This window comes from Vanellus vanellus, assembly GCF_965231255.1.
Source record: "Vanellus vanellus genome assembly, chromosome: 26".
In the NCBI taxonomy this organism is placed as follows: domain Eukaryota; kingdom Metazoa; phylum Chordata; class Aves; order Charadriiformes; family Charadriidae; genus Vanellus; species Vanellus vanellus.
The window spans coordinates 2,463,776-2,490,270 of NC_138931.1; the positions used below are offsets into that span (position 1 = coordinate 2,463,776).

The 26,495-nt window shown below is 47.9% G+C and overlaps 1 protein-coding gene across 6 annotated transcripts in view; it reads left to right on the top strand.

The window, feature by feature from the left end:
* Positions 1-25,766, top strand: part of PPP3CC (protein phosphatase 3 catalytic subunit gamma) — a 35,593-nt gene extending 9,827 nt beyond the window's left edge. Inside the window, exons 2-15 of one of the 6 annotated variants that reach the window (XM_082495744.1) lie at positions 7,140-7,337; positions 7,637-7,761; positions 13,666-13,777; positions 15,797-15,942; positions 16,123-16,262; positions 16,843-16,920; positions 17,015-17,109; positions 17,795-17,920; positions 18,887-18,964; positions 19,798-19,824; positions 20,748-20,829; positions 21,312-21,409; positions 24,177-24,206; positions 25,557-25,766. In XM_082495744.1, coding sequence (XP_082351870.1) covers positions 7,140-7,337; positions 7,637-7,761; positions 13,666-13,777; positions 15,797-15,942; positions 16,123-16,262; positions 16,843-16,920; positions 17,015-17,109; positions 17,795-17,920; positions 18,887-18,964; positions 19,798-19,824; positions 20,748-20,829; positions 21,312-21,409; positions 24,177-24,206; positions 25,557-25,735 — 1,514 coding nt within the window. In that variant the 3' untranslated portion in view covers positions 25,736-25,766. Of the gene's footprint in view, positions 1-7,139; positions 7,338-7,636; positions 7,762-13,665; positions 13,778-15,796; positions 15,943-16,122; positions 16,263-16,842; positions 16,921-17,014; positions 17,110-17,794; positions 17,921-18,886; positions 18,965-19,797; positions 19,825-20,747; positions 20,830-21,311; positions 21,410-24,176; positions 24,249-25,278; positions 25,465-25,556 lie in introns of those variants that run through there. The other 5 variants (XM_082495748.1, XM_082495749.1, XM_082495746.1 and 2 more) reach the window with 5 other exon arrangements.
* The last annotated feature ends 729 nt before the right edge of the window (positions 25,767-26,495 follow it).

The window sequence follows — 26,495 nt, forward strand, 5'->3', positions numbered from 1 at the left end:
AGCTGCCATTCAGTAGGAATTTACATGTGCAAAATGGATGGGAAAGATCCCCAAAGTCTTGTGTGCCAGATCCTCTCTGTTAGCGGGGATGGGACGTGTGATGGATTTGGTTGATGCTCAAGGCAGGAGCTGTGTGCTGGGCTGGGTCCTCCTGCACCTCTTCTAGGGGTGAGAAACGAAACTCTCTTTTTTTCCACTCCATTTTGTGAGTGCTTGGAGCCTCTGAAACCCAGGGTCTCTCATTCATTATAAAAGGAAAATTGCAAGAAGCATGCAAAAGTTTGGAGGAGGGCAGACAGAAATGGCAGTGGTAATCACTTCTGGTGCTCGCATTTATGCAAGGAAGGTGTTTGCTTTCCTTGGTGACTCTTCTGAGATATTAATGTTATTTATGTTAGCACGATCCAGCGGCAAGGGGAGAAGTTACTTATTTTCTCAGGTGGTAGGAGGCTGGAGGAGCAATATGTTTGCTCCACTTTGTGATTGCTGTGTTTCCACATAGCTTCTGTAGCTGGAGAGAGCAGTGGTTCCCCGACATAGCAGGGTCAGGACGCCTGTGCCAGTGCTGCTCCAGACTGAAAAATGATACAGATTATTTGTCAGAGCTTGGTCCAGGCTTTGAAAAAGTCAGTACCAAGCATGCATCTGTTTTTGCAGACTCTCATGTAAACTTGCCCTGAGGCACCCCAGGGGAGAGAAAATTTCATGCAAACCAGCATGGGGATTCTTAAAGCAAAGACATCTCGGCACTTTATGTCCAGAAATCTGTATCGATCATAATTTCAAAAAATGAAGATTATCCCATGGAAATTTAGGTAATTGCTAATAAATACTAGGACTAACTGCAAGTTTTAATTTGAATTTAGCTGCTGAGGTTCAACCCATCCTTGCTTTTGATCTGGCCCCCCTCATTGAGAAGCACTGAAGCAGGTTGGCTGGAGCGTTGCTGTGGGTAATGACGGCATCCATCACTCGCCTTCAAGGGTTTGTTCCTGTTAATGACTGCGAAAGCCCTGCACGATCCTGAAACTTCAGCTTTCTGCAAGCACAAAATGGCATTGCTGTTGCCTTTTGTTGCTGAACTCCTCCAGGTTATTGCCTCTCAGCCGGCTCCATTTGAGCCCTGGGCTCAACTTTGAATAGACGAATGTAGGTTAGGTGTGAACGGGAATAGGAAAGTGATAAAAATAACATTGAGCTATTTGGAAATTGGGGGGGGGGGGGGACACCACAACCCTGACCTGCTGCTTGTGCTATGCACAGCTCGACATGGGAGGCAGCTTTCTCTCCGCCTTTCAAAGCGGGTATGGATGGCTCCTGTGCAGAGTTTTTTCACTGTGGATGGTTCTACCTTTGACAGCCGGGTCCACCTTCCTCGGCAGCCGCATCTCCTTTGTGGCAGATGGACGTCTGTCATCCCCAACCATCAAACCCGGAGCTGAACGTCAGTCAAATAATTCAGATGCCTTCTAGCACAGGTGGAGAGGGTGCAGTAATTGGAAGCTGTTAGTATCTTACTTGTCTTTTGCCTCAGCATAAGAAAAGACAGCTTTTACTTGTGCTTAGTTTTGTCTGAGCTGTACTGGCTGCTTCAGAATGCCCTAAATGTACTTTTTTTTTCCTCTCTAAAGTGCATCTGTAACCATCTGTTCAACTATCTATCTGTAGTGTCATTTATTTGATGAGGAGCAAGCAGGGAAGGGGGCTATCGCATTCAGTGCCCTTCAGATTCACTCCCACATGGGTGTTGGGAGTTGCAGAGAAATCTCTCTCAAGTTTATTATCGGGCATGTTTAGTTCTGGATGATTTTTTTGGACTCGAAGCCCCACGCGCCCCAGGGTGAGAGGACACCTCCTTTTCGTTAGAAACCCAACCACTCGGGGAATAAACTGAGTTTTGCTGTAGCTGCCACTTCAGGCCAACGCTTGCTCCTTTTTCAGTAATGAATGTTGCTTTGTACAGTCATCCGAGGGACTCTCAAATATATAAACAATAATTTGAGGATCACTTTGTTTGCTCTTCCATGGTACTGGCTCTTTCTGGAGGTGTGGATCGGTCAGCCCTGCTCTGTCTGCTGCTGCTGCCTCCAGGGAAGAGAGAACCTTGGCTTCATTTCTGCCGCTCTCTTACGAAGATGCACGATAGATTACATGGTCCAGCCTAATCTGTGCTGGAAGAGCCACGATGGAGCTTAAGTATGGATGTAGAAATACAGCGCAGGCTTTTCTCCCGGAGGAATATAGTCTTTTTGCACTGAGGAGCAAATGAATGGGCTGCGATGCTCTGGTTTTGTAGAGCTGGTGGTCGAGAAGCAGCTTTTTATGAAAAAAATCTCACATCCTTAACTATCCATATCCTCTTGAAGGGCTGCGAATACCCACTTGCTCCTGGACCGGCAAATAAAATCTGCGTTAATTTTGTAGTAAACAGAGTTTTGCACCGTAGTCTAGCAAAGATATCGCGATCCTCTTACTTTATGGGATTCTCTCAAGCACAGCTGACCTTTTAATCCATTTTACACCTCAAAAGTTCACTTGCCTTTGTGTCCTTCTGTTTGTGGCTTGGCATGCAGCATGTGTCCTGTTGGTAGAGTGGGAAGTTGTAGTCTTTTCTCAGGAGCAATCTACAGAGTGTGTTTTGATGCCCTTGTGAAATTAGAAGTCCCAGACCTAAAGAGTTCACTATATAAACTAGAGTGGGCGCAACACACCGTTTTGTATGCAAAGGGAAGATGGCAGGAAGATCCCAGCACTTGCTGCTCACGATGTTGTGAATGTTTTATCCATCATTTTCATTAATTATTGTCTGCGGGCAGTGTATGGAAGGAGCTGGCTCTGAGGATGAGCTTAGCACACAGCATCTTTGTGCTACCTGTCTGTGACTAGCCACGGCATCTTTGGGTGAGATAGAGAGTCATTTCCCCATTTTGCACATAGGAGCAGGAAGCTGACAAGACTCTTCCACACTTCTCAATGCCCTGAGGGTGCAAGATTTTGGGTCAGCTTTTGCTCAGAGGGCTGTGCCAGCGCTGTCTGCGTGCCCTGGCTTCCCTCCGCACCCTCCTGCCTGCAACGGAATTGAGCAGTAAGAAGAATAAAATTCAGATATTTAACAGAAGTGGGTATTTATGCATCAGATAACCGCTTGCACTGAGTTGACTAAAGCCCTTACACAAGTTATGCTGGCTAACAGGATTACTTGCTTTGACAACACTAATTACTTAAGTACTCGTCCTCATCCACTGCTGCGCGGGGGAGATGGGCATTGCTGGGTTTCGGGCTCCAGCACATGCTTCTCCTCACCCTCTGGCCAGTGGAGGATTTTTTCACGCAGCTCCCACGAAGCTTTGTGAAATTTTCAACAACTCTGGGTGCACCGCGGCACGAGTGTCTGCTCCAGCGCTGCACCAGCATTGAGAAATCTTTATTTTTTTGAGGGGGTGGGATAGCAGGAAGCACAGTGAGTCGAAAACTGGCGATGTGGAGTAATGCCTTGCCTAGCGTGAGCTGTGTGCATCCTCAGGACGGTGCTGGTGTATCTGGCATCTCTGGAGCAGGTTTTTTTTCCTCCCTGTGCTCCGTGCCGGCTGCAGTTTGGCTGGCAGACAGGCACAGCAAAGGAGAAGCCGGTTCCTTATCATGCCCAGCTCCTTGTGGGAGTGGAGCCATGCAAAGCCAGCGAGGGAACTTACATAAAAGTTCTTGGCTGCTCGCATCGGCGTAGCCTCATATTTTATCTTGCATAACTCAGCTCGCTAGGGCTACCAAGAAAAGGCAAAGCAGACCATGCCAGGAGCTTTTCATGGATTTCTTCTGAATTGTGTGACGGGCAGGACTGCTCTTGTGGTTGCATGCCATCTCTGTTACGCTCTCTGTCCTGACTTTTGTGGGCTTTTTACTTTGTTAGGGTGGTTCCAAGGTCGGTGGCCGTGTTTGAAGGCCTGAGACGATGGGGAATAAGGAGCTGAACGGTTCCTATTTCTCTGTTCTCTTCCTTATAAATCATTTGACCTTCAAGCGCTCTCTCACTTCCCTTGGAGTCATATGGCAGATGCTAGGACGACTGCCCATTTTGTAGAAGTACTTACAAATCATTTTCCTGTCACTTAATGGCAGGGAGTCCCAAAGCCTCCATTGCCCCTGGGTCCTTGTCCGGTGCCCACGTTTCCACCCGGCTCCTCTTGGCCTCCCTCGTTCCAGCTGAACCTCTTCTGTCAGACCCACAGCTTCCCTCTGCCTCCTTCTGCCGGGAAAACGCTGCCTTCCTTACACAGATCCAGAGAGTGCGGGCAGGGAAAATACATTAAATTCTGCAAAATATTGAATTTTTCATGAGTAACCAGAGGGGCCACTTTGTGGTGGTGGTGTTTTTTTTTTTTTTTTTTTTTTTTCTCCTTTTGGCTGTAGAGATGAGCAATATCTGCAGTAAAAAAAACATTGTCCAGCCTGCCTTGGCATTAAACAGGGTCTTGCTTAAACCTCTTTAATTGGCGGCTCCATGGAGAAAGCGCTGTGTGTGCCCTGGACCGTTCAAGGCATGCAGGGCACTTAGCACGTACCCAGCAGAGCAAAACTTCCAAAGCCACCGATGAAAGAGGGCCACCTTATTGCGGGCACAGGCTCCCCTTTCATTATATCCACCCTTGTTCTCCTCTGTCCTACATTTCACGTTATTTGAAAATTGATGTTCGGCTGCAAAGAATCTCTTGTGCTGCCTGGATGCTTTTCCTCTCTGCCCCCTGGGTTTCCAAGCTAAATAGCTGCTCTGTTTGCATTTAAAAGAGATCGGTTGCCTTTACTGTTAGTTGCTGTATTGTTTGACCCACCACTATTTCTCCTGTTAAATTCAACATAGTTTGGCATATGGGCTGCCTTTACCGGGTGATGGGTAAGGACATCAACTTCATTTGCATATCAGATATTTTTCTTCTCTAGCTGGATTACAGTTAAGTGCAAATCTGTCTTTCACCACATGACATGATCGCATCAGAAGCGGGAGATGTGGAAGCGATGGTACATTATCTAGTGAGTGGGTTTCCTTACACGTGGTGTGTGTTGGAGGTACTGCTTACTCAGAAGCAGGCTGGCACTGGAATCATTAAAATGCCTGTAAAAGGCCCATTTTCCTTCCAGATTTTGGGGTCAGCTGGGGGATGCCCAGCAGGGATCAGGTGGTCTGCCTGAGGTCTTACGGACAGCGGTGGCTCCGAGACCTTTTCACAGAAACACAGACCGGCAAGGGTTGGAAGGGACCTCTGAAGATCATCCAGTCCAACCCCCTTCCCAAAGCAGGGTCACCCAGAGCAGGTTGCACAGGATGGCGTCCAGGTGGGTTTTGAATATCTCTAGAGAAGGAGACTTCACCACCTCTCTGGGCAGCCTGTACCAGTGCTCTGCCACCCTCAAAGAAGTTTTTCCCATGTTCCAGTTTCTGCCCGTTGCCCCTTGTTCTGTCACCGGGCACCACTGAAGAGAGCCTGGCCCCATCCCCTTGCCACCCGCCCTTTAGATGTTGATCAGCATTGAGGAGATCCCCTCTCAGCCTTCTCTTCTCCAGGCTGAACAGCCCCAGGGTGTTCTCAGCCTTTCCTCCCAAGAGAGATGCTCTGGTCCCCTGCGCATCTCCGTAGCCTCTGCTGGACCCTTGCCAGCAGTTCCCGGTCTTTCTTGACCCGGGGAGCCCCGAACTGGACACAGTGCTCCGGATGTGGCCTCCCCAGGGCAGAGCAGAGGGGGAGGATGACCTCCCTTGACCTGCTGGCCACGCTCTGCTTGATGCCCTCCAGGATGCCATTGGCCTTCTTGGCCACCAGGGCATGTTGCTGGCTCATGGTTTTGCAGAGGTGTGCCCTGTCCCCAGGGCCAGGAGGGCGAGCGGCAGCTCCTGGTGGTACCCGCACCAGGGGAAGAGGCTCTTCTTGGGGTTGTGTTAGCAGTACCCCAGGGAGCACCCCAAAGCAACACCCTCCCCCCCCCAGCATCATCTCCTCATCCATCCAGCAGGATCACTTCCTCCACAGGGCTTGGCCGAAATCACTTTGGTTGTGCTTGTGACCTGGGGGAGTTGAAAGGGCTGAACCCAGAAGGTTGAGGAGATGCTGGTTATTTGAGAAGTTTTTAGAAGGAAACGGACTCTGGGACCTGAAAACCATCTCTGTGCTGCATCGTGGCTGTAAGATGCAAATTGCTCTGTGGTGCGCGGGAGCTGCCGGCAGCGGGGCCACACGTTTGGGGCTGTTTGACAGGATTTTACTTCCAGTTTTTCTCTTTTACCCAAACATCCAGGCCTCCTTCCTGGAACTTATTTTAAAATCAAGACACTATATAGCCTTTAAGTATTATGCAGGGGTCCTGTGTTCTTCATCTTTTTTAAATTAGCCAGGCCCGGGAGAAGGTAGATGGGGAAGTCAGATGGTTCTCACTTATAACTATGATTTTTGTTTCATATGCTTCCTTTCTGCTAGAGGTCACCTTCTCACAAATAATGCCTAGCGTGAAAATATTAGTAATGGTTTTGATGGGGTGTTTTTCTATCTAGATTTAAAACCCAGGGAATGCGTTGCAAAGAGATGAGACCTTAACTTGCCTTCAATGTTGGATTCCATCAGGGTTTACCAGTTGCTTAGCTGGGAGTTATGCTTTTTGAAGTGGCCTGTACTGAGAGGTGCGAGGCTGTTGCCCGGCGAAGGCAGCTTCTGCTTTGCGGGTAGCGCGGTTTCCTGATAAGTGAGAATTTTAAATATTCGCCCTCCTACCTTAATTGCTAGTTCCTGGGAGCCGGTGTGGTTTTCTCCTGCTTTTGCTGATATTTGCATGCAATCCTGTTTTAGTGCAACACTCTGATGACAACTACCCCCACCGAATTAGGAGACGGCTTCGGTGCCTGCGTTTTCTGCGGATGCATATGGCATTTAGTCTGCATACGGTGGCTTTTTAAACATGCTGAGGGGTGTATTCAGTTGCTCTGGCAGCATAGCTTTTCTTCTTTCAGTATTTGAGAGCATAATTTCAGTGAAAGTATGTTTCTGAGTGTATGCTCGTCTTGAGGCTTGGAACGAAAGCCTCCTGCTGAAAAGACTGTAATTCTTATTCCCCTGAAAAAAGAGACGTGTTGCTAACTTCTTCACTTCCATTTCCAGCTGTCCCATTTCCTCCCACGCAGCGGCTCACTCTGAAGGAGGTGTTTGAGGATGGGAAGCCTAGGCTTGACGTCTTGAAGAGCCACTTGGTAAAGGAAGGGCGCCTGGAAGAGGATGCGGCGCTGAAGATCATCAACGATGGGGCTGCCATCCTTAGGCACGAGAAGACAATGATTGAAGTGGAAGCTCCCATCACAGGTCAGAGAGCTCTCTGTGGCTGGACTCCTAAATAAGGGCCATGTAGCAAACATGAGCTGCTCAAAGTGCCAGGCTTTCTGCCGTGTTCTGTCCATCGGCGAGGTTTTTTTAATTGCCTGAACTCTCAGCGGAGAGGATTTTTGCTGGTATAGGGCGAGCACATTTTTGCAGAAGCTGGATGTGAAGCAGGGGTGGCTTGGGTCAGGGCACAGCCATGCTATGCTCCTTGCTGCTGTCGTGACCTTTCTTTTCTTAGCATGTAATTCTGTCCCTCTTTTGTGCTGTTCTTCCTCCCCTAGTGTGCGGTGACATTCATGGGCAGTTTTTTGACCTGATGAAGTTGTTTGAAGTTGGAGGATCACCCAATAACACCCGCTACCTCTTCCTGGGAGACTACGTGGACAGAGGCTACTTCAGTATAGAGGTGACACATAAAGTTGAGCCAGGGGGTGATAGTACTAAACCGAAAGTGTTGAACTAAACTAGCAAATACAGACCTCTCTTACGCTGGATTTTATGCTCTAGTTTAATTTTGCATGCAAGGAAGAACATGTTGTAGGTAACTTAGGGTATGATTTTTGGCAGAAATGTCACGGTTTTGAATCGGATCCTCCCCCAGTAGCAGAGTTAAACAGCAGCAGTGGGGTTAATGACTAAACTTCAGCTTCTGAACTTGAGTTTTAATATCACTTGTAGCTGTCAGTCAGGGGAACAAGAAGGAGAGCTGATTGTATGTTGCAGGCAACAGGATCCTACCAGGCAGTGGGAAGCAAATGTTTAAAAACTTGCAGGATTCAGCTTTGCAGGGAAAAGAAAGCGCTACACTACTGAGTCACTGCTTCCCTACCGTCCCCCTGAAAGCATCAACCTTGCAAAGCCAGAGACGGGGTCAGGGGAAAGGAGCAATAAATCATCTGGGCTGTTGTATGTCTCGCTGTGACCCAGGAGCTTAGTGCTGAGGCATTTAATTGTGTATCTAGCCATGCTGTGCCCGTGTGACAATCTGCCTTGTCACAATAATGCTGTCACCTTACAGACATCAGCCGAACATCTGGCAGCGTGTTAGGATTTTGCAGCTCTGTGGGATGCCACCGACCAAGTATTGGGTAACGCTGCAAGTTGTTGGTCTTAAAGGGCAAAGTAATCGATGGGTCCCCGTGGTTGCTGCTGGCTCGCTGAAGGACCTGGGAGCATCAGAGCAGGCAGGATGGGAGAGCTATTAGCAAATGCCGCAAACCCCAAGGGATTGCAGCCTTCTGGTTTCGCAGAGGCAGAGCCAGGTGGAAAAGGAGAGCTTATTCCAGTTGGAGGCAACGTAATGGGGGCATTTGGGGAAACAGGGGCACGAAAGGTAGCAAAACTGGCCTGGAATAACAGAGTAAGCAGTTTCTCTTCAAAGAGGTAAGGCGCATACCACAGCGCATGAGTAGCGGAGCTGTTGGTTCTGCAGAGGAATCTTTCTCAGTTAAATTTTGGGGAGGAACTCTCGCGGACAGCAATGAAGGCAGTTAATGCGAGCGCTCCTTTGAAGGATTCTGCAGAGGATTTAGGAGGGTACCGCCGACAGCCTGTGCTTTAGCAGTGTTCTGGCTTACTTCCAGCCTTGCGCTTGGTGTGTTCCAAAATACTGACGGTGAGCCAAGGTGTGACGCTGAGCAGTTTTCCGGGGCAGTGAGGACGGATGCTGGAAAGGTGGGGTTGTGGCTGCTGGGATTTCTGCAGGAGGAGCCCCGTAACCCCTGGGGAGGAAGGGGAAGAACAGGCACCTGACCGCTTGTTTAAATGGCTTGGCTTGCACAAGTTGGGTTTGCAGTTTTTAGCATATTTAGCTGGAAAAGAGATTATATTATAGCACAGCGACTCTTTCTGAGATAAGATCTGGATTTTTTTTTTTTTATGGTGTTAAACAAGAAACCTTCAAATGAGAGTTGTCGTACCCTGTGTCTGCACACGAATTTTACAGATCCTGGGTGGTGAAGTGCTTCTCCCACTTTCTGCTCTCACCCTGCGGTTGATCTGACATGGGGATTTTACTCCCAGATCTGCAGAAGTGAGCACCGGAGTTGGGGATCACTGCCCTCGTCCCTCCATGCTGTGACAGTATGGAGGAATTCCAGGGGGATGGATGTTGAGTCCGCTTTGGAGAACAGAGGTGGTGGGAAGAGGCATTTTATTTTTTTGAGGAGGAAAGACTGAAAACTATAGTCAAACCTCATCAGGTCTCTGTTGTGACCTGCCACTCCGACCCAGAGCCTGCGCAAGGCAGCCTGGTGTTTTCAGGCTCAAAAGCCTCGGGGCAATCGGTCTTTGTAAGGTCTGATCACAAAGTTCTTGTTTCCATGCTGCTTTTGACCCTCCTCCTTCCCCTTTCCCCCCCACGTCTGCGGAGGGAAAGCCACCAAGCGCTGCGTTACCCCACAGAGCCAGCATTGATCTTTCACGAATCAGGGTGGGCTTTGATTAGTACATGCGGGGGCTGATCCAAATGTCACTGATAAAGCAGAATCTAGAAGGCTTGATTCCCTTATTCCTATTGATGTGTGCCTCTTCTTTCCACCTACTGCAAAGTGCAGCCGATGTGTTTTAACAGATTCCCACCTGGGTGTGCAGAAACTGGTTTCTATAGTGAAACCACAGGAGGTTTGCAGCTGGCGTGGAGGATCGCTACAAGCAGAGAGTTAATGGTGCCGAATGGGTGTCTTTGCGTTATATGTTTTTTAAAGACTTCCATAACACGCAAAGCTGTAGCAGCTGGACTCTGAAGTGCGGAGATCGCTGATCTGTGAGCGTTGGGGGTTTGGAGTTTGGATTGCTTTATCCCAGAGGCTCGAGTGATGGAAAGGCATCCAGGTTTCCCTGTGCTTTCACCACTGGGAAGGTGGAGAGCACCAGCGTCATCAGCCTTTCATGAGTCACCGCACAAACTTGTGCATCCATGCGCTGGGTGGGGAATATTATCGAGTGCCTGCCCAGAGCAGCTGATAATCATGACCTTTTAACTGAATGAAATAGGAGGTAATTGTATAATTGCATCCTGATGCAGGCAATCAGGAAACAAGATGCAAAACTGGGGGCCAAGGAGGTGTTAAGGCAAACCATGTTGCTTGTTAGCAGCCCAAATAACCCTTGCAAGCTTTCCCCATTGCTGCGAGTATTTGGTTGTCAAGGTAAAAGGAGCAGTTTGTGGCTCAGACAAAACCTTTAAAAGCCCCGAAAGGCTCTGTTCATCAGCTCAGCTGGATGTCTTCAACAAATTATTTCTGGGCCTCTGGCTTAGGGAAATTCTCATTTAAAAATGTTCGTTCCCAGTAAGTATAATGAGGCCATGAAGCGTGGTTTGGTTGGGTGGTTTTGTTACTTATTTTTTTAAAGAAAAGAGTTGTGGGGGGAGAGGGGAGGGAAGCAGCCGTGTGAAAGCTGCGACGGTTGATGTCTGATGGAAGAGGACTTGCTTTCAGTCCGTGCCACAAAGCCCGCTGCGACGGTGAGACCAACCGGCTGGGGACTTGGACGGGCACGGAAATCGGGCTGAACACCTCCGTTTGGAGACGCTGATGAGACAGCATCCTGATGAAACATTCTCTTGTCAGTCTGCAAGTGGGAAAGATGCTTCCTTCAAAGTGCTTTAAGCTTTTATTTACATCTCCTAGCCCTGATGTAAGAGTGGTCTGTGCCCGTGTTAGTCAATGAGGGACCATCCTGGTCTGTGAAGCCAGAACTGCCAGAATACAATGAATAGAATTGTTTTATTAATTTATAAAGTGAAATAATTATTATGATCAAAAATAGAATTTATGGAAAGAGTAGATTTATCAGTAAAGATGGTGTGGTAATGGCATACACCTTTGCCAGACTAATTTTTCAAATCCAATTACAATGGGACACATGATTGTTGTCTAATTATGGAATTGTACGTACGGTAATCTTGCCAGGATTGAATGCGCTGTTTTATCCAGAATAACATTAAAGAGATCCAGTCAGTGTAGTACGGCGCAAGCAAAGGTACATTGGTGGGCCAAACACGGGACAGGGATGCAGGACTTTTACTGTGCCATTTCTTCTGTGCCTGCTCCGGGAGAGCTGGCAGGCTCGATGTTCATAACTTTCTTGGAAATGCCGGGTTTTGTAAATGGTACGAGAGATTACAGTGCGGGTGGGTTTGGCAGAAGCCCCTCTTGCTGCTGAGCTTTCCCAGTGCGGGGGGAATCGAATGGGGGCACAGGCACAAACTCTTGGCTCTGGGCTTCAAACCGATAGGCAGAATAAGGAGACATGCAGATTATTTAAGCCGAGTGAGCCATAATTGTCTCTAGTTGCTACTAGGCTATTGTAAACACGCAGTAATCAATTCCTGGGCACAGCGCCTTGAGAAGTCTGGGAACGGGAACTCTACAATGAGGCGTGCGAGTGTAGAAACCTCTTTCCAGCCCCTCTGGAGCTCCCCGAGAGCTGTTAAATGTCCTTTACTCATCGTTACCCCACCGGTACCTGGCAGCCCCCACGTCCATGTGAAATAGCCGCAGACCATGGGGAGCTGCAGTGGGGCTGGAGATGTTTGCTCTCGCCGTCTGTGGTTGGCTTGCTATGTGTCCAGGAAGAATTTTGGTGCCGAGTGACTTTGTTCACTTCCATTTCACTTTAAAACACTTTGAATGCATTTTTAAATATCTCTTCTGCAAGTTGCCGACCTTCTATACATCCCAAATCCTCCTCTCTATTGGTAGTGTGTCTCTACTTTCTTGCTTTGCTTCGTACCGGTGCCGCCAGGGCTGGCTGCTTTCTCCAGTCCTTAGCAAGTCGTTTGGTTCATTTACCGTGACTTTCACTTTTCATATCTCCTCCTAGCCCAGAAAAGCAACATTTAGGTTGCAAACACAGGAGGTTAAAGCTTTAAATCACAGAATAATTATAAATGGTTTTGTTGGGACCATTGAGCCTGTTAACAGATGCAATAAAACATTATTTTTGTTAGCCTTAACCACAGCTTAAATTACCTGCCACTGCCCTGTTCCTCTTAGGTTTTGAAATTCAGAATTTGCTATCCAGCTTTTTTTTTTTTTCTGTGGGGTTGGATTCAGAGTTAGACAGAGACATGTGCTTTACAGCTCCTTGGGGTTTTAGGGATCCCTGCACGTAGCTGGAATGACTCATGTAGAGCTTACCTCGCGGATTCAGTGCTTAAATACCATGATGTCTAGGGTGTCTGTACTGGTAACTAACTTGAAACTGGTTTATTTTGGTTCTGGAGGTTGTTTCCGTGCCACAGCAGCTGGTTCCTGGAGATCTGTGCACCAGATCAGCAGTGTTTTAAAGTGTAAAACTGTTGACAGACTTCATGGTTCATGTTCTCAAAAGTGTGTGCCGTTTCTGTAGCATGTCAGCCTAAAGGGTAAGCTCTTATTAGAGACTTTAATCCAGATCTTCAAGCTTGCTGTCATTATGGGTTGTCCTTCCAGCACTCAAAATCAACAAGGGAAATGTGATAACATTTCCCCATACCAGATACTGGCTGATTTAGCTGTCAGCTTGACAACGTATAGCACAGAAGGGTACGAGCGTTTGCTTTCCAGCCCTTCCCTTCTTCGCGTAGCCTCTTTGGAAAGCCACCATGAAACATTTCTGGGACTCTGGTGAAAACGATTGTTTCAGTTCGACTTTGGTCTGTGCCTCATCAAAGACAATCTTTTTACAGGTGTTGCTGCTCAGATGGGGGATGTGGAAAGCCCTCTTCAAAGCCAGAAGGCTTTACTAAGCCTGTTTTTTGGCTAGGCTTTTCCTGTTTTGAACTTGAACTTCACATGACTGTAGCGTAAGCAGAAAAACGGAGGCGGGGGGAAAGTCGGTGGGGAAGAGCAAGCTTAATTTTTCTGATATTTAACGCGCTCGATAAAATAGCTAGCAAGATGGCTGTCTGTTATACTTGATGGTCTCTGGTTTCGATTGCAGTGGGACATCTGGAGCTCACATCTCGCCACGCAGCTGGTTTTGCTTTGCTGCTCTGAAAATGGGTGCTTTTTGCTTTGGTTTCTGCTGGAAGGAAAAGCTGCCCCCACCCAGCCCAGAGCCGGTTTCAGTTGAATGCGATCTCATTTGTCACTTCTCCAACTCAGGCCTAATATAGAGAAATGCTCAGTGTGGCTTTCCCCCACTGGTGATGTTGGCCAAGATAAGATCTACTGCCGATTATGGAGCTGGGTTTCTATCAGGGTTCCACTTTGAATTCAGCTTGTTGGGTGTCTTCCCAGAAACACTTAGTGAAGTCTACGGATGATTAGTGCCCTATAAAAGGTTTTTATTATATGCCATCTCCTCCTTCCCTTTCTTGCAGTGCGTGCTGTATTTATGGAGTTTAAAGATAAATCATCCCAAAACATTGTTCCTCCTTCGAGGGAACCATGAGTGCAGGCACCTCACAGAATACTTCACCTTTAAGCAGGAATGTAAGTATCAGCAGCGTAAGGATTTAAATATATTAATGTGTTGTGGCCAGGTGTGGGTCTTAATTTTTGTGCCTGCCATGAGTGGTATCGGTTAGCTCTGGAGCTGTAAAAACCTGTCGTCTTTTTTTTTTCCTGCGTACATAGCTCCTCTCCTGTTTCAGCTCCTGCTAAAAAAAAAAAAAAAAAAAAATTAAAATAACCAAATATATAAGTCCTGTAAAGACCTGAGTGCATGTTGATGTGGCCGCCTGGTTAGGAAGAGCGAGCGTGGATGGAAGAAATGCGAACACATCTTCCCTGTCTTGCTGATGAGCCAGTTGTGTGCACACCCCCCTTCCCTGACTTTCAGGCCCAGCAACATATAATTACTGCCAAATGACTTTCAGCTCCAGATTGTGCAGCTGGGATCAGTGATTACAATTGGAAGCAAATAAAGGATTTGTTCCTCAGTGTTTGCACTAGGGAGAATCATTACCTTTAAGATCATTTTAGTCGAGTTAAAGATAGTTTTGTGCAGCATTTACATATTTTTAAACCAACGATGATGAAAGGTCAGGGAATGACCCTTCTCCCCTGAGGATGACAGTCATTCCTCCAAGCAATAAAAGAGAGGATACAGCAGCAATGTGCAACGCTTTATTAGGGAAAAGTTGCTCAAGATGTGGTTACGGACAAGGCACAAGTCCGATCTTCAGTCCTTCAGCTCTGGATGCTGTTGGACAGAGTAGGGCTGATAGGTACCGAGATAATGACATCTGTTTACTCCGAAATGAGTTGGAAGACACCAGCCAGCTCTCTGCTGGATACTGTAGTCATCAGATGGTGGTAGATGAGCTCCTGTTGAGCTGGGCTCAATTTGAACCAGAGAGCCAGAGGTGATAGGGTTTTTTTTCCCCTTTGGAAAACAGAAGATACGACCTTTCCACTTCTGTATCGTAGCGTGCAGCTGAGAAAAAGTGTTAGTATCCCTGAAATAAAGCTGGAGGAAAGGTAAAATTTCTGGTTGTGCGCTTTTTTGCTTTAGACAGAGCTGCGTTTTATAGCAGTACCGGCGCTTTCTCAAAGATCCGGCTATGTTACTGTACTGCTGCCCTGCGAAGGGGCTGCAGATGCAAGATGACACGCGCTTGACGTGCTGTGATCTCTGCGAAGCATTGAGAGATATTTCTGAATGTACTTGGAGGCTTGCTGTAAAAGCTAAGCTGCTTTCGGCAAGGCCGTGGTATCTCTGTTTAAAGTATTGAAACATCCTCATCACCTCCGTTAAGATGAGGCGTCTGGCGGCGGTGGTGATCAGTTGTAGCCCTGAAAGATCCTGTGTGAAGATTGATTTAACCGCAGGCATCTTGGTCAAATTCTGACTCGAAGCACTCCTGTCCAGCTGAAAAGGCAATTCCTATCTTAAATGATTGTGTAATATTGCTGTGCCAAATTAAACAGCTGCTGCATTTCCCAGTGTATAATCTGCCTAGCAGCTGAGGCTGGTGAGACTCGTGGAGTCTGGAGGTGCAGCAGGAATGTGGGGAAGTGATGGGATGGCTTTATTGGTGTCCTGAGTTTTCTATTACAGTGGCAAGCGCCTCGCCTCTTTTCTGTGTTAATCTTAGTGCAGGTATGCTAGAAAATAGCTTGAAGGGAGATTAATATTCTTGACCATGTCCAGGTTACTGTGAAGCCTTTTTATCTTTGTGTCCAACAAGCGTTTTCCATGTCAGCATTTTCACTAATACACGGGTGCAAAGTGCGATTTGGTGGGCCGTAGACACAGAGTTTCTGTATCACCTTAGGAGTTAGCTTCCTTGAACTTAGTTATCAGCACTTGGGCTGATCAAAGCTTTGTGTAATGCTGCTTACATCGTGTAGGTTTGGATGCATGAATGACTCCTCCCTTTAAAAACAGAAAAGAAAAGGTTAAAAAAATAAAAGCTCTGCTTTCAGCCTGAGCAGTCTTTGTTGTGTAAATGAGCAAATGAATTCAATTCTTCCCTCTTTTCCTCCCCCTGCCCCCCATCTTTCCAGGTCGAATCAAGTATTCGGAGCGAGTGTATGATGCGTGTATGGATACATTTGACTGTCTTCCTCTTGCTGCCCTCTTAAACCAGCAATTTCTGTGTGTTCATGGAGGACTGTCTCCAGAAATCACGTGTCTAGATGACATTAGGAAAGTAAGTAATCTCCATGGTCCTTTCACATAGCTTACAATTAATAGCGTGGTTAATGGCTGGCTCGATTCCTGCACGGGGTTCCAGGTTGAGGCTCCTGTGCTCTGCATGTCCACACCATAGGTGTGTGTATGCTGCCGCAGCTTTCACCAGCGTTGTCCTCATTTTGTGTATGTTTTTCAGTTAGACAGGTTTAAGGAGCCTCCAGCCTTTGGTCCAATGTGTGACCTGCTCTGGTCCGATCCATCAGAGGATTACGGCAATGAGAAAACGCTGGAGCATTTCGCCCACAACACTGTTCGAGGCTGCTCCTATTTCTACAGGTGAGTGGTTTTTTAGGGGGCTCTGACAGACTAGAGCTTTTTGCCTCCCCTTACGCTAAGGTGTATGGGGAGATAAATTGCTATTCAGATCACTCTGTGGGACTTTACAGTGTACCTGGCTCTGAAATAGTCTTCAGTTGGCTCTAATGTACAAAAATCTTGTTTGTTTTTTCTTCTCCTGTAATATTGAGCTCTCTTTGGATATGTTGCTCTATGAAATGGTGGTATCGGACAGCAGAGATGCTTCTTTTAGCTGGCAGAGTGCCTTTTGAATGGTTTTCAGGCATTGGACAGTACCAGGAGCTCTAGGAAATAATCTTTTCCTGTCTAAAAGAGAAGCATTTGTGCTGACAGACCACTTGTAGCCCAGCTGATAGGGTGGATTTGGCACCAGGGGTCTGTTTAACGGAATGCTTTGCGATTAATTTTTGAATGATGGAATACATACTGGCCTTGTTTGGGGATGCTGGACGCAAACTGAATGGATGCTGCAAGCGGCTGGTTCCTGAAACCAAGACCGTGGGTGCTGTCTTTTCTCCTGTGCTACGTGCTAATATATACTTCCTTTTTTGTTTCCCAGTTACCCTGCAGTTTGTGAATTTTTGCAGAACAATAGTTTGTTATCCGTAATCCGAGCTCATGAAGCCCAGGACGCTGGGTAAGTGCTGCAGCCCAGTAGCTGAGCAGGCTGCGTCTGCGTTCACGCTATCCTTAGCAAGCCCAGCGTGTTTAACACTTGACCTGTTTTTCAGGTACCGAATGTACAGGAAGAGCCAGACAACAGGCTTTCCGTCATTAATCACAATCTTCTCTGCACCAAATTACCTAGATGTCTATAACAACAAGGGTAAGGCTGGCAAGGGCAGGGCTCTGCTGCCATTTGGGTGTCAGGACTGTCCTCACGTGCTTAGGAAATCCCTCTCCATCTTCCTTGCCTTGCCCACTCTGCCCTCTCCTCTAGTTGTGTTCTTATGCCTGAAAAGAAAAAGAGCTTTACGTGTTAAACTGACGGCAGCTGCGGAGCTGGAATGGCTGAGTTCTCTGACTCGAAGACTTAATGTATTACTGTGGCAATTAGCTGTCAAGTTATAAAGCCTAGAATAACGCTTTAATTTCCAGCCACATGACATTTGATGAATGCTGCCATAAAAGAGAAGCTGCTAGGATAGGCAAGCTTTTAACTTTGCCGTGCCCCTAAAACCATAGGAGTACGATGGGGAGTTTTCCTCTACTGTGAGGGGTTTTTTTACCCCTCACTTTGGATCTTGGCCCTGTGTTCATTGCTTCTGATTTCCATAAATTTTAACAGCTTTGTTAAACTGACCTTCATCATAATATGATGAGCTTTAGTAAAACGACGTAATGGGTAGACTGAAAAAATAGTGCTTAAGCCTTCTTGTTTTGGAGAGCTGGGAGTTTGATGCTATGTGAGTGCAACCTCTGGATTATGACAAAGTTTGATTAGCACAGGTACAACTCCCAGGAGTCGACGGCGCCTATGGACATGTGTTGTCTTTCCTTTTCTCTTCTAGCTGCTGTACTGAAATATGAAAACAATGTCATGAACATCAGGCAGTTCAACTGTTCCCCTCATCCATACTGGCTTCCAAACTTCATGGATGTCTTCACATGGTCCTTGCCTTTTGTGGGGGAAAAGGGTAAGAGATATCTGCATTTCTGTTATGAGTTGCCCGGTGACTGGTCATAGCACCCTGAGTGTTAGAAACCTGTCCTGCGGGCTATTAAATGTGTTGGGAGAGTGTTGTAACTCATTAATATCAGATAGCACTGGAAAGCAGTTCGGGTTCGAGGAGTTCTGCATATTACTGGGTAAAGTTCTTGTGAAAATAATTGTTGATACCCGTTGTAGAAAGCTTTTACCGATAAAACGATCCTTTCTCGCTATTTCTGCATTGCTGATGGAGCTGATCTCGGGTGGTGTAGTCCCTCCTCAGAATTTGGAGACGTTTCACTTGCTCTGGGTTTGCAACGGAGAAATTAAAATCTCCTGTTGGCTTGTGGCCCACCAAAATGAAGCATTCACTTCAATTTAAAGGCTTATTTCATTCTGAAAGAGGCGAGGCAGCTTAAAATATGACTGAGACTTTGCCTCAATTTCTCAGCAAAAGGGTTTTTACATCTCCCGGTGAGTTTAAATTCCGCCCCAGTGTTGTACGTTTGGAGTATGACTTCAAGGTCTGAAGTGCCAAAGGGTTTTTTTTGACTTTGAGGAACCAAAGGTTGAATTCCACCCCCCCCCTGCTAGATTTGACATTCTTGGAGCCAGGTGGCCGGTTGTGCGGGTCGGGGTTGGGGAGGTGGGACCTTCAGCGGGCCCAGGCTGTTCTGCATGAATGTTGGCACCCCGCTCCCCACGTCTGTTTCATCTGTGATGTGCTTGGACTGCATCCACCTCCTTGGCAGAAGGTGTAAAGTACGTCGTCTGCTCTGGGTACTGCTGCGAGGTACCAGCAGTGTGTGGCTAAAAGTGTTCTTTGGGCTTCCACTTCCAGAGTAGAAATGACCTTGAAATCGCTGGCTTGTCCAGCTCGTCCTCCAAATACCTCTGCCTGCCAAGCGTGTGCACCAGGCCTCTCTAATCGTCCTGTCTGTGCTTCTTACAGTCACAGAAATGCTCGTTAACATCCTCAACATATGCTCCGATGATGAGTTGATTTCAGATGGTGATGAGACATTGGAAGGTAAAAAAAAAAAAAAAAAAACAAACGCTGTTACGACCGAGCTGGTAACGGTGGGGGGGTGAAGGTGGGAAAGGTGTGTGATGCTAGCTCAAGAGTGATCAGCGCTTGATTTATAGCTGGATGCCCAGCCAGGGTCTCCAGTTCCTTTTTGGCCAACCTTTGTGCAGTTCTGGGTAGGAAACACTTTTTTTTTTTTTTTTTTTTTTTTTTTTTTCTCCTTTGCTGTTCAGTCACAGAGAAATTAAATTACATTCACTGCGACAGACGCTTCTTGCCAGCTACTCTGGCGAATGGTTTCCTGCTCCTTACAGAGACTGCTTCCCGAGTGGTTATTTTTTCCCCCAATTCAAATTTTCTACGCCAAAATATCTACCCGATCTTCTCATCTGTTGCAGTGAACTCCTCTGTAAAGTGGCTTCTCATGTCACCCCAGAAAAGTAGAATGCAGTTTTTGGCCCTGGTTTTAAGTTATGCATGAAAGGGACAAAACAGCTGCTGAGCTGATCTGTAGTTTCTATATTGGGGGGGATCGCTTGAGAGCGAGGTGGTGACCTAGAGGAAGATGTGGGGCCATGAGCATGCACGGGGGAGTCCGGGGGAGCTGCCTGTCCAGATCCGTGTAGGGTGGAGGACAGTCAGTCCCGCAGAGAAGCAGAACACCGTTGTGGTACAACAAGGTGCTGCTGCTTCGGTCAAAGGTTGAGACTTTAACCCGCTTCTCCCATTGCATTTCGTTTTTGTTTTTTTTTCTTTCTCCCTCCCATGAAAATTAAATTTGTTTCTTCTATCTCTGTCTTCATCTACTTGTTTCTTGGTGTCTCCTCTCCCTGAAGATCACTACATTTCAAGCTATCAGAAAGGTACCCAGCTAGAATTTGCTACAAGCTTAATTTTCACTGCCTGTGCCACCAGATTCCTTGGAGTGGATTTGAATAGCTGACTAGTTGGGCAGTCTCTTCATCCCCTTTCAGTTTTAACATAAGCGCCGTGTGTTTTTTAACCCTTCTGCGTTCCTCCAGGAACTTGAGAAACGGGGTCACGTTTCTATCTGACTTCTGAATGCAGCCACTTAGTGCATGGCTGAGCCATCGGTGCATGTTAGACCTCCGGTTTGGCTTGTACTGTCCTAATGTGTAGTTGGGCCATGTGAGGAATCTCAGCTGAGAGGAGATGTATTTGTTACCTCTTTTACTTTGATTTTTTGTTTGTTTTCAGTTACCCTCCATGCTTTTTCCTCTCCTGTTCGGTCTGTATAGCGGAAGGGGAGTTCACATATCTCACTTTGTGTTTGTGTGGGGTCAAAGCAGAGTTGCAAGGCTCCGGCCAGCCCTTCACTGTGCGCGTTGGATGCCAAAGCTGATGCTTGCGTGACACTCCTCCCCGCGGCGAGCACAGCCCGGTGTTCTGCAGTGTTCATCAGCAGTCAGATTCGTCAGTGTTCTGCCTTGCAAAACTGTGTCTACATGGCTGAGTCATTTGTGTTACATCCTGTGTAGTGTGAGCAAACCTGGTGAGCTTCGAACAAGACCTACCCGATCCGTTTCCTTTGGTGGTTCTACTCTCTTTAGACCTTTAAGTCCGTGTGTCATCTCGTTGGTGTTGCCCTTCTCACTGCCATCCTGACTGCCATCCTCGCAGCACTGTTCTCTCGAGAGTGTAGCTGTGAATCTGTAAACCATGATTTCTTTTCCTGAAGTCAGGCAGGTGCTTCATATTGACATTACCTCTGCCTGGAAAGCAGGAAGCCTTAAACATGCTGGTGTTTGTTTTTTCTCTCCCTAAGGTGGGACAACAGTCCGTAAAGAGATCATCAGGAATAAGATTAGAGCCATTGGGAAGATGGCGCGTGTCTTCTCGGTTCTTCGGTAAGGAAGCAGCTCGTGATTTGGGGTCTGAGTTTGATTTGGGGGGCTGGGTAACGGGGAGGCTGGTCAGGGCACGCCAGGCAGGCAGAGTCCTATTGGGGAACAATCTTTAGGGACTGTCACTTCAGAGCAGATGGCAAAGGCTCGAGGTGGTGGTTTCTGTATGCCCGGCGGTCGGACTCTCCTAGAAACCTCTGTCTCAAGCACCGGCACCTTTGCCAGCAGAAATGCTGCTGATTAGGTATATTTAGCCCTTTCAGGATGCATTCGCCGTGCCGTAGCTGTGATGTGTCATGGCCGAGTAAGCAGAGGTCCCGTATTTACGAGGCAGGGTTGTGCTCGCTGCCCAGCAGATCAGCCACGCGCTGCCTGTGGTCAGCACAGGGCAGATTCCAGTTTTCGTGTGGCTCACAGCTTGCGTGGACCTAACGGAGAGTTGCATTAATCTCTCGGTAACTGCATGCGTTGCTTCTTATTTGCAGAGAGGAGAGCGAGAGCGTGCTGACTCTCAAAGGCCTGACTCCCACAGGTACACTGCCCCTGGGAGTGCTCTCAGGGGGGAGGCAGACCCTACAGACTGGTGAGTATGAACGATCCTCCTCCCTGCAACGCTGCGCCCCCTCTGCAGTTTCATACCTGCCCCTCAGACCATTCCATCAGTTCCCGTAGGCATTATTTCAGGATGCCAGGGGATGCGCGAGATGGTTCAGGCCCACGGGGAGGAAGGATTCAGAAATAGGAAAAAGCAGAAATGTAGGTGGGGATGTGGAGAGCCTTCCAAGATGTCCCCGCATACCCTCCAGGAGGGGAACGCGAGGGGAAAAAAAAAAAAAGACAACAAACAGCACCCTGCCTCAAGCATGTGTATTGCTTTATTGTGTGTTTCTGCAACAATTTTTGTCATTTATTTCCCTTCTAACTCTGCATGATGAGCATCCTCTGCTTGACCTATCTGCTGCTGTTGTGTGATAGCATATATATGAATGTAATGGTAAACATGCCTGCTTGTTTGTTCTTCGTCAAACGAAACCCCTCCGATTTTAACCCTATGAAGTTATGAATCCCAAAGGAAGCTTAGATTTAGTTGAAGGAAGGAGATTCTTCCAGGCCTGCATGTTTCATATTAAGACTTCTCTCGGCCCCCTGGTTTTGATCTGGTTTGGGAGGTTTCTTTTCTGTGCTTGCTGGCAAATACTTTGCTCCCTCTCTCAGTCTGTCTTATTAGTGTGCTGAGAGCAGGACCGAGCTAGCGATCTGCGTGCTTTAAACTCGCAGGGCAGGGAGATTGGCTGATGGTCAGGGAATGAGTTATCATAGTAACATGTGTCCCCAGAGGGAATCCTGTAATCTAGTGTTTTAATCCTTTCCTGCCGCCAGCCTTTGAATGCTGGCATCTCACCAGCCTGCTTTCCCCTTCCTATCAGCGCTGGGTAATTTCCTGCGGGCTCACAAGAAGGCTCGTTCTGGGATTGCCTTGCCTTGATTAAACAGTTCACAAGTGAGAAACGTGTAAATATTGCTTGCCCGCTCCTGGGGGTGGAGAGGATGTGGTATCGCTCCCAAACTCATGGATTTCTCTGCCCGCAGAGAAGTATGATTTTTTTTTTTTTTTTTTTTTTTGCTTTCTTTTTTTATAACAACCATAATGGTTTCTGTCGCCCCAGTTCTGCTGCAGGCATGGGAACAGAGCCTGAGTGGGAAGGCGGCTGTTACAGCCAGCTTGCTCGCGATGCTGCAGCTTTGCCCCTAGAGCCGACAGCGCAGGGAGCGGGTCGTGCCGCAACGCTCTCCTGCACCTTCTCCTCTCAGGGCGGGGAGGGGGAACCTCAAAGGGGCTACTGGGCAGCTCCCCCCAGTAAAGAAACTGAGATTTGTGCATCCCCCTGAGACAGGACAAACAAGCTGGACCTTTGCTGCTGCCTTACCCAACCCTGCCTGCCGCATCCTCCCGTGGCTGCAGGCTTCCCACCCCTTGCTGCTCCCGGCACCCCGTGCTCCCCCTTGGCAGCACCCTGCTTTATTTTTTTTCGTGCCCTTTTCACGCTCCTTTCCCCCCCCCCCCCATCCTGCCTCCTTCTCTCACCCCTTTCCCGTGTCGCACGACCCTTTGCACCGCGCCGTCTGCTTGCAGCAGTGAACATACAGGCGCTCCTTCGGCAGCCGTGCTTGTCCCCATCTGCTCGGCAGGGAGAGGAGGGGGTTGTCCCATTTTTGGGGTGCCTGTGCACCCCGAAAGAGGAGAGACAGGGCTGCAGATAGCAGTATGGGGGGACCCCTTCCCACCCTGAGCCTCCTGCCAGCCTTTTGCACCACGGCTTAGCGAAATCGGCTGAGCCAAGTCACTGAATCTGGAGCAAATATGTTCAGCCACAACTCCATTCTTCCTCCGTGGCCTCTCAAGGACCACGTGGCCTTTGTATTGTGTCCAAAGCAAAAAAAAACAAACCCAAATCTGTGGTGTTTTGAGGCTAAAAGCAGGGGATCTGTTTGAGGGATGGGCCTCCTCCCAGATGTTGAGGCAGGGACTACCAAAACTTGGACAGCTGCTCCAGCAGATTTGGGAAAGGGGATGTTGCTCAGCTTTATGGTGCCTTGTTGCTTGGTAACACTTTTAGGAGGTGGAGCTGAAGCCAAACTGGATTTGAAGCATCAGCCTTTTTTTTTTTTTTTTTTTTTTTTTAATTCAAGGCATCAAGAGCAGAGCAGCCTGGTGTCCTGCTGTCTGCCCTCCCCCGGAAAACAAACTGCCCCTCTCTTCCCCACTGCTCCAAAAAGACATCGCGTCCCTCGGGATCACTTCCTTTATGTGGCTTTGGTGGTTGGGGCTTTGCTCTGGGGTGAATTCCACGTAATTTACCTTCCGAAGGTGGCCGGGGCACCCTAGACCCACCAAGCTGGGAGCGGAGGGGGCTGTAAATGCAGGTGGAGATCCATGGCTTAGTCCGAGACTATCGCTGTCCTTGCTGTGGGACGCCTGCGTGCCCGAGCCCTCCAGTGCATGCAGCAGAAAGAAAGCCATCTCTCCGCTTCTCTGTTTCTTCCCATCAGATTTATCTGTGTGATGAGTCCGGCGAACGCGAGGAAAGGAGACTCCCCCGTGTCAGTGCTCAGCAGACGCTACACCCGAGGGAGTCCCCTTTCAGCCTTCCTCTTGAGCTCCTGTCACCTTTTTTTTTCCCTCCTGCCAGTTGGTTTTGATTACGGTCGTCTCCACCGGGGCTGGGAGGCTGTGGGCTCTGCGTTCGCAGCGATGATGTTAGATCACTCACTGTCACTCTTTTTTTCTTTTTTTTTTTTTTTTTTTTTCTGTCTTCATTTTTGCATGCCACTGTTCTTCTGTATTGCAGCCACAGTAGAAGCGGTAGAGGCACGGGAAGGTATGGCTAGAATCCGGCGAGAGACTCAAATCATCTCTGTGTGTGCGTGTGCTAATTTTAAAGAGCTTTATCAGCCTTATGGAAGCTTTTTACTCTTGCATCACCAGAAGTGGGGGAGGATGGGCCCCTGCTGGGAAGCAAAAAGTACACAGTGGGCTGGTTCAAGTCTATTTTAGCCTTAATGGGGCTATTTCTTAGTGCAATACCTTTGTTCCCTGTCTCCAGAGCGATTTGTGCTCTGGTGTCTCGAGACCTTGGTGTTGGGGTCCTGCAATCTGATCTCGGATGCCTCGTGGCTGAGTTCATCCCCTGGGTGACTCGATTTGGTGAAGGCTGCCAGCATGCTTGGTCAGAATCATCTAGGAAATAGCGGATTGCGCCTCTCTGATGCAATCCTCGCCTTCCCCACAGGTGGGCCAAGGTGGTCCTGGTGTGGAGAAGACGTTTTCTCCCTGTAGTTAGTGTAAAAATGACAGATTTCATGAGGTTACTCTCTGGGGAGGTTTTCTCCTCGATAACTCCATTCAACTACTGACGAATGGGACCATACACCTGAGTAGAGAACTTTTTGGTTGTCAAAAGAAGTTCGTTTGTGAACCAGCCAGAAGTCCTTGTAAAAAGATTTGGCACAACCCCCTTTTTTTTTTTTTTAAATTACATGTAACGCAAAGAAGTTAAATATTTGGTCCGTATCCTCACCGCAAGGATGATGCACTCAGCCTCATAGTAATGAAACCGAGATGCGCCTGCCCTCGGTGGCATGTCATCGCTCCTGAGACTGCCTGTGTTGTCTCCTGGTCATGCAAGAAGCGTTGCGTTTGTGATCCGAGGACTAGCTGTTTCCCTCTCCTGGTGTTGCAGTGTGGTTTGTGTTGGAGTTAAAGCCTTGTGGTGGTGTCTTTGTGTTGTTTCGGTTGTGCTTTTTTTTTTTGTTGGTTTGGTTTTTTGGTGTTGTTTTTTTTTTTTGTAGTATGGTGTTTTTCAGCTTTGAAAGTTTCCTGAGATTTCACTGTTTGGGGACACTGAGCACTTGTCTGGTCTTCAAGTTCCTACCGCTAAACTGTGTTAACAGAGAAACCATTAGGGAGCAGAGCGAGTCGCCGCGGTCTGGATCCCGGACTTTGCTGCTGTGACCTAGCGCAGTTCAAACTTCCCGGCTGCACTGTGGTACCCACATGAGCTGGCGATGCCCAAAATCACCTACGGACCCATCTCATGGTTCCTGTAGCCAGACACGTGCTTTCTGTTGCCCTGACTCTGTCCTGTACGTGTCTGGCGTGTGCTGAAGGGCTCCCCTCCGGGGATCCGCGGCTCAGACTAACTCTTCTTTCTCGGCCTTTCTCTCTGCAGCCATTCGTGGATTTTCACCGCAGCACAAGATCCGCAGCTTCGAAGAAGCCAGAGGGCTGGATCGCATTAACGAACGCATGCCGCCGCGCAAAGATTCAATGCACTCAGACGGGCCGGTAAACTTGGTAACCTCAACAAACTCTGCGGACAAGAATGGCACAGGGAAGAAAGCCCAGTAACGGTCTGAGCGCCCAATCTGCACCACTAAAGGATCCAAAACTTAATGAATTTTATTTATTTATTATTGGGGTGGGGTGGGGGCAGGGGAGAAACCAACTTCACCTGGAGGCACATTCATAATCCAGTTTGCATCCATTCTGTAAGAAAGGTGACCATTTTGTAATTTTTTTATTTATGTTCAATATATAAAAAGTCCATCTTTTTTTAATTTAGAAACCAATCTAACTGCTAGTGCATATATGAAGTGTTGTGCTGTACAGCTGACCTCTCCTCCATGAGAGGCAAACCTCTGTGGAGGGATTAAAAGAAACAAAAACAGTCCCAGGCAACTTGGGTCGTTGACTTTGGTACAATTCTGAGTTAGCCTGTGCTTTCAAAAGCAGGTCCTTTCGTTGAAAATAGGGTTGGTTTGGTTTTTCTTTTCACAACTGGCTTCTTCCCAGAGTTTGCTGTTGTTTTCTTCAACTTCTTGCCTACCTGTATCTGCTGCTTTAGCAACCGATTCTGGGGAAGGCACGTTGCGTGGTGCAACTGGCCAGGATCCGTCCCTCTTCCAAGGTGACACCCAAATATTCGGGATTAGCTCTGAAGGACTCCGGTGTGTTATACCAATCACAGCACCTTTTCCTTCAGTAATTTGCTTTTATGCCGGTGGAGCCCTGAGCAAAAAGTAATCTCTTAATAAGACGGGGAAGGCAGGTGGGAGAAGCGCTGCCCCTTGTTGCAGTTCTTCCCAAAGCTTCGGCTGTTGGGACTCGG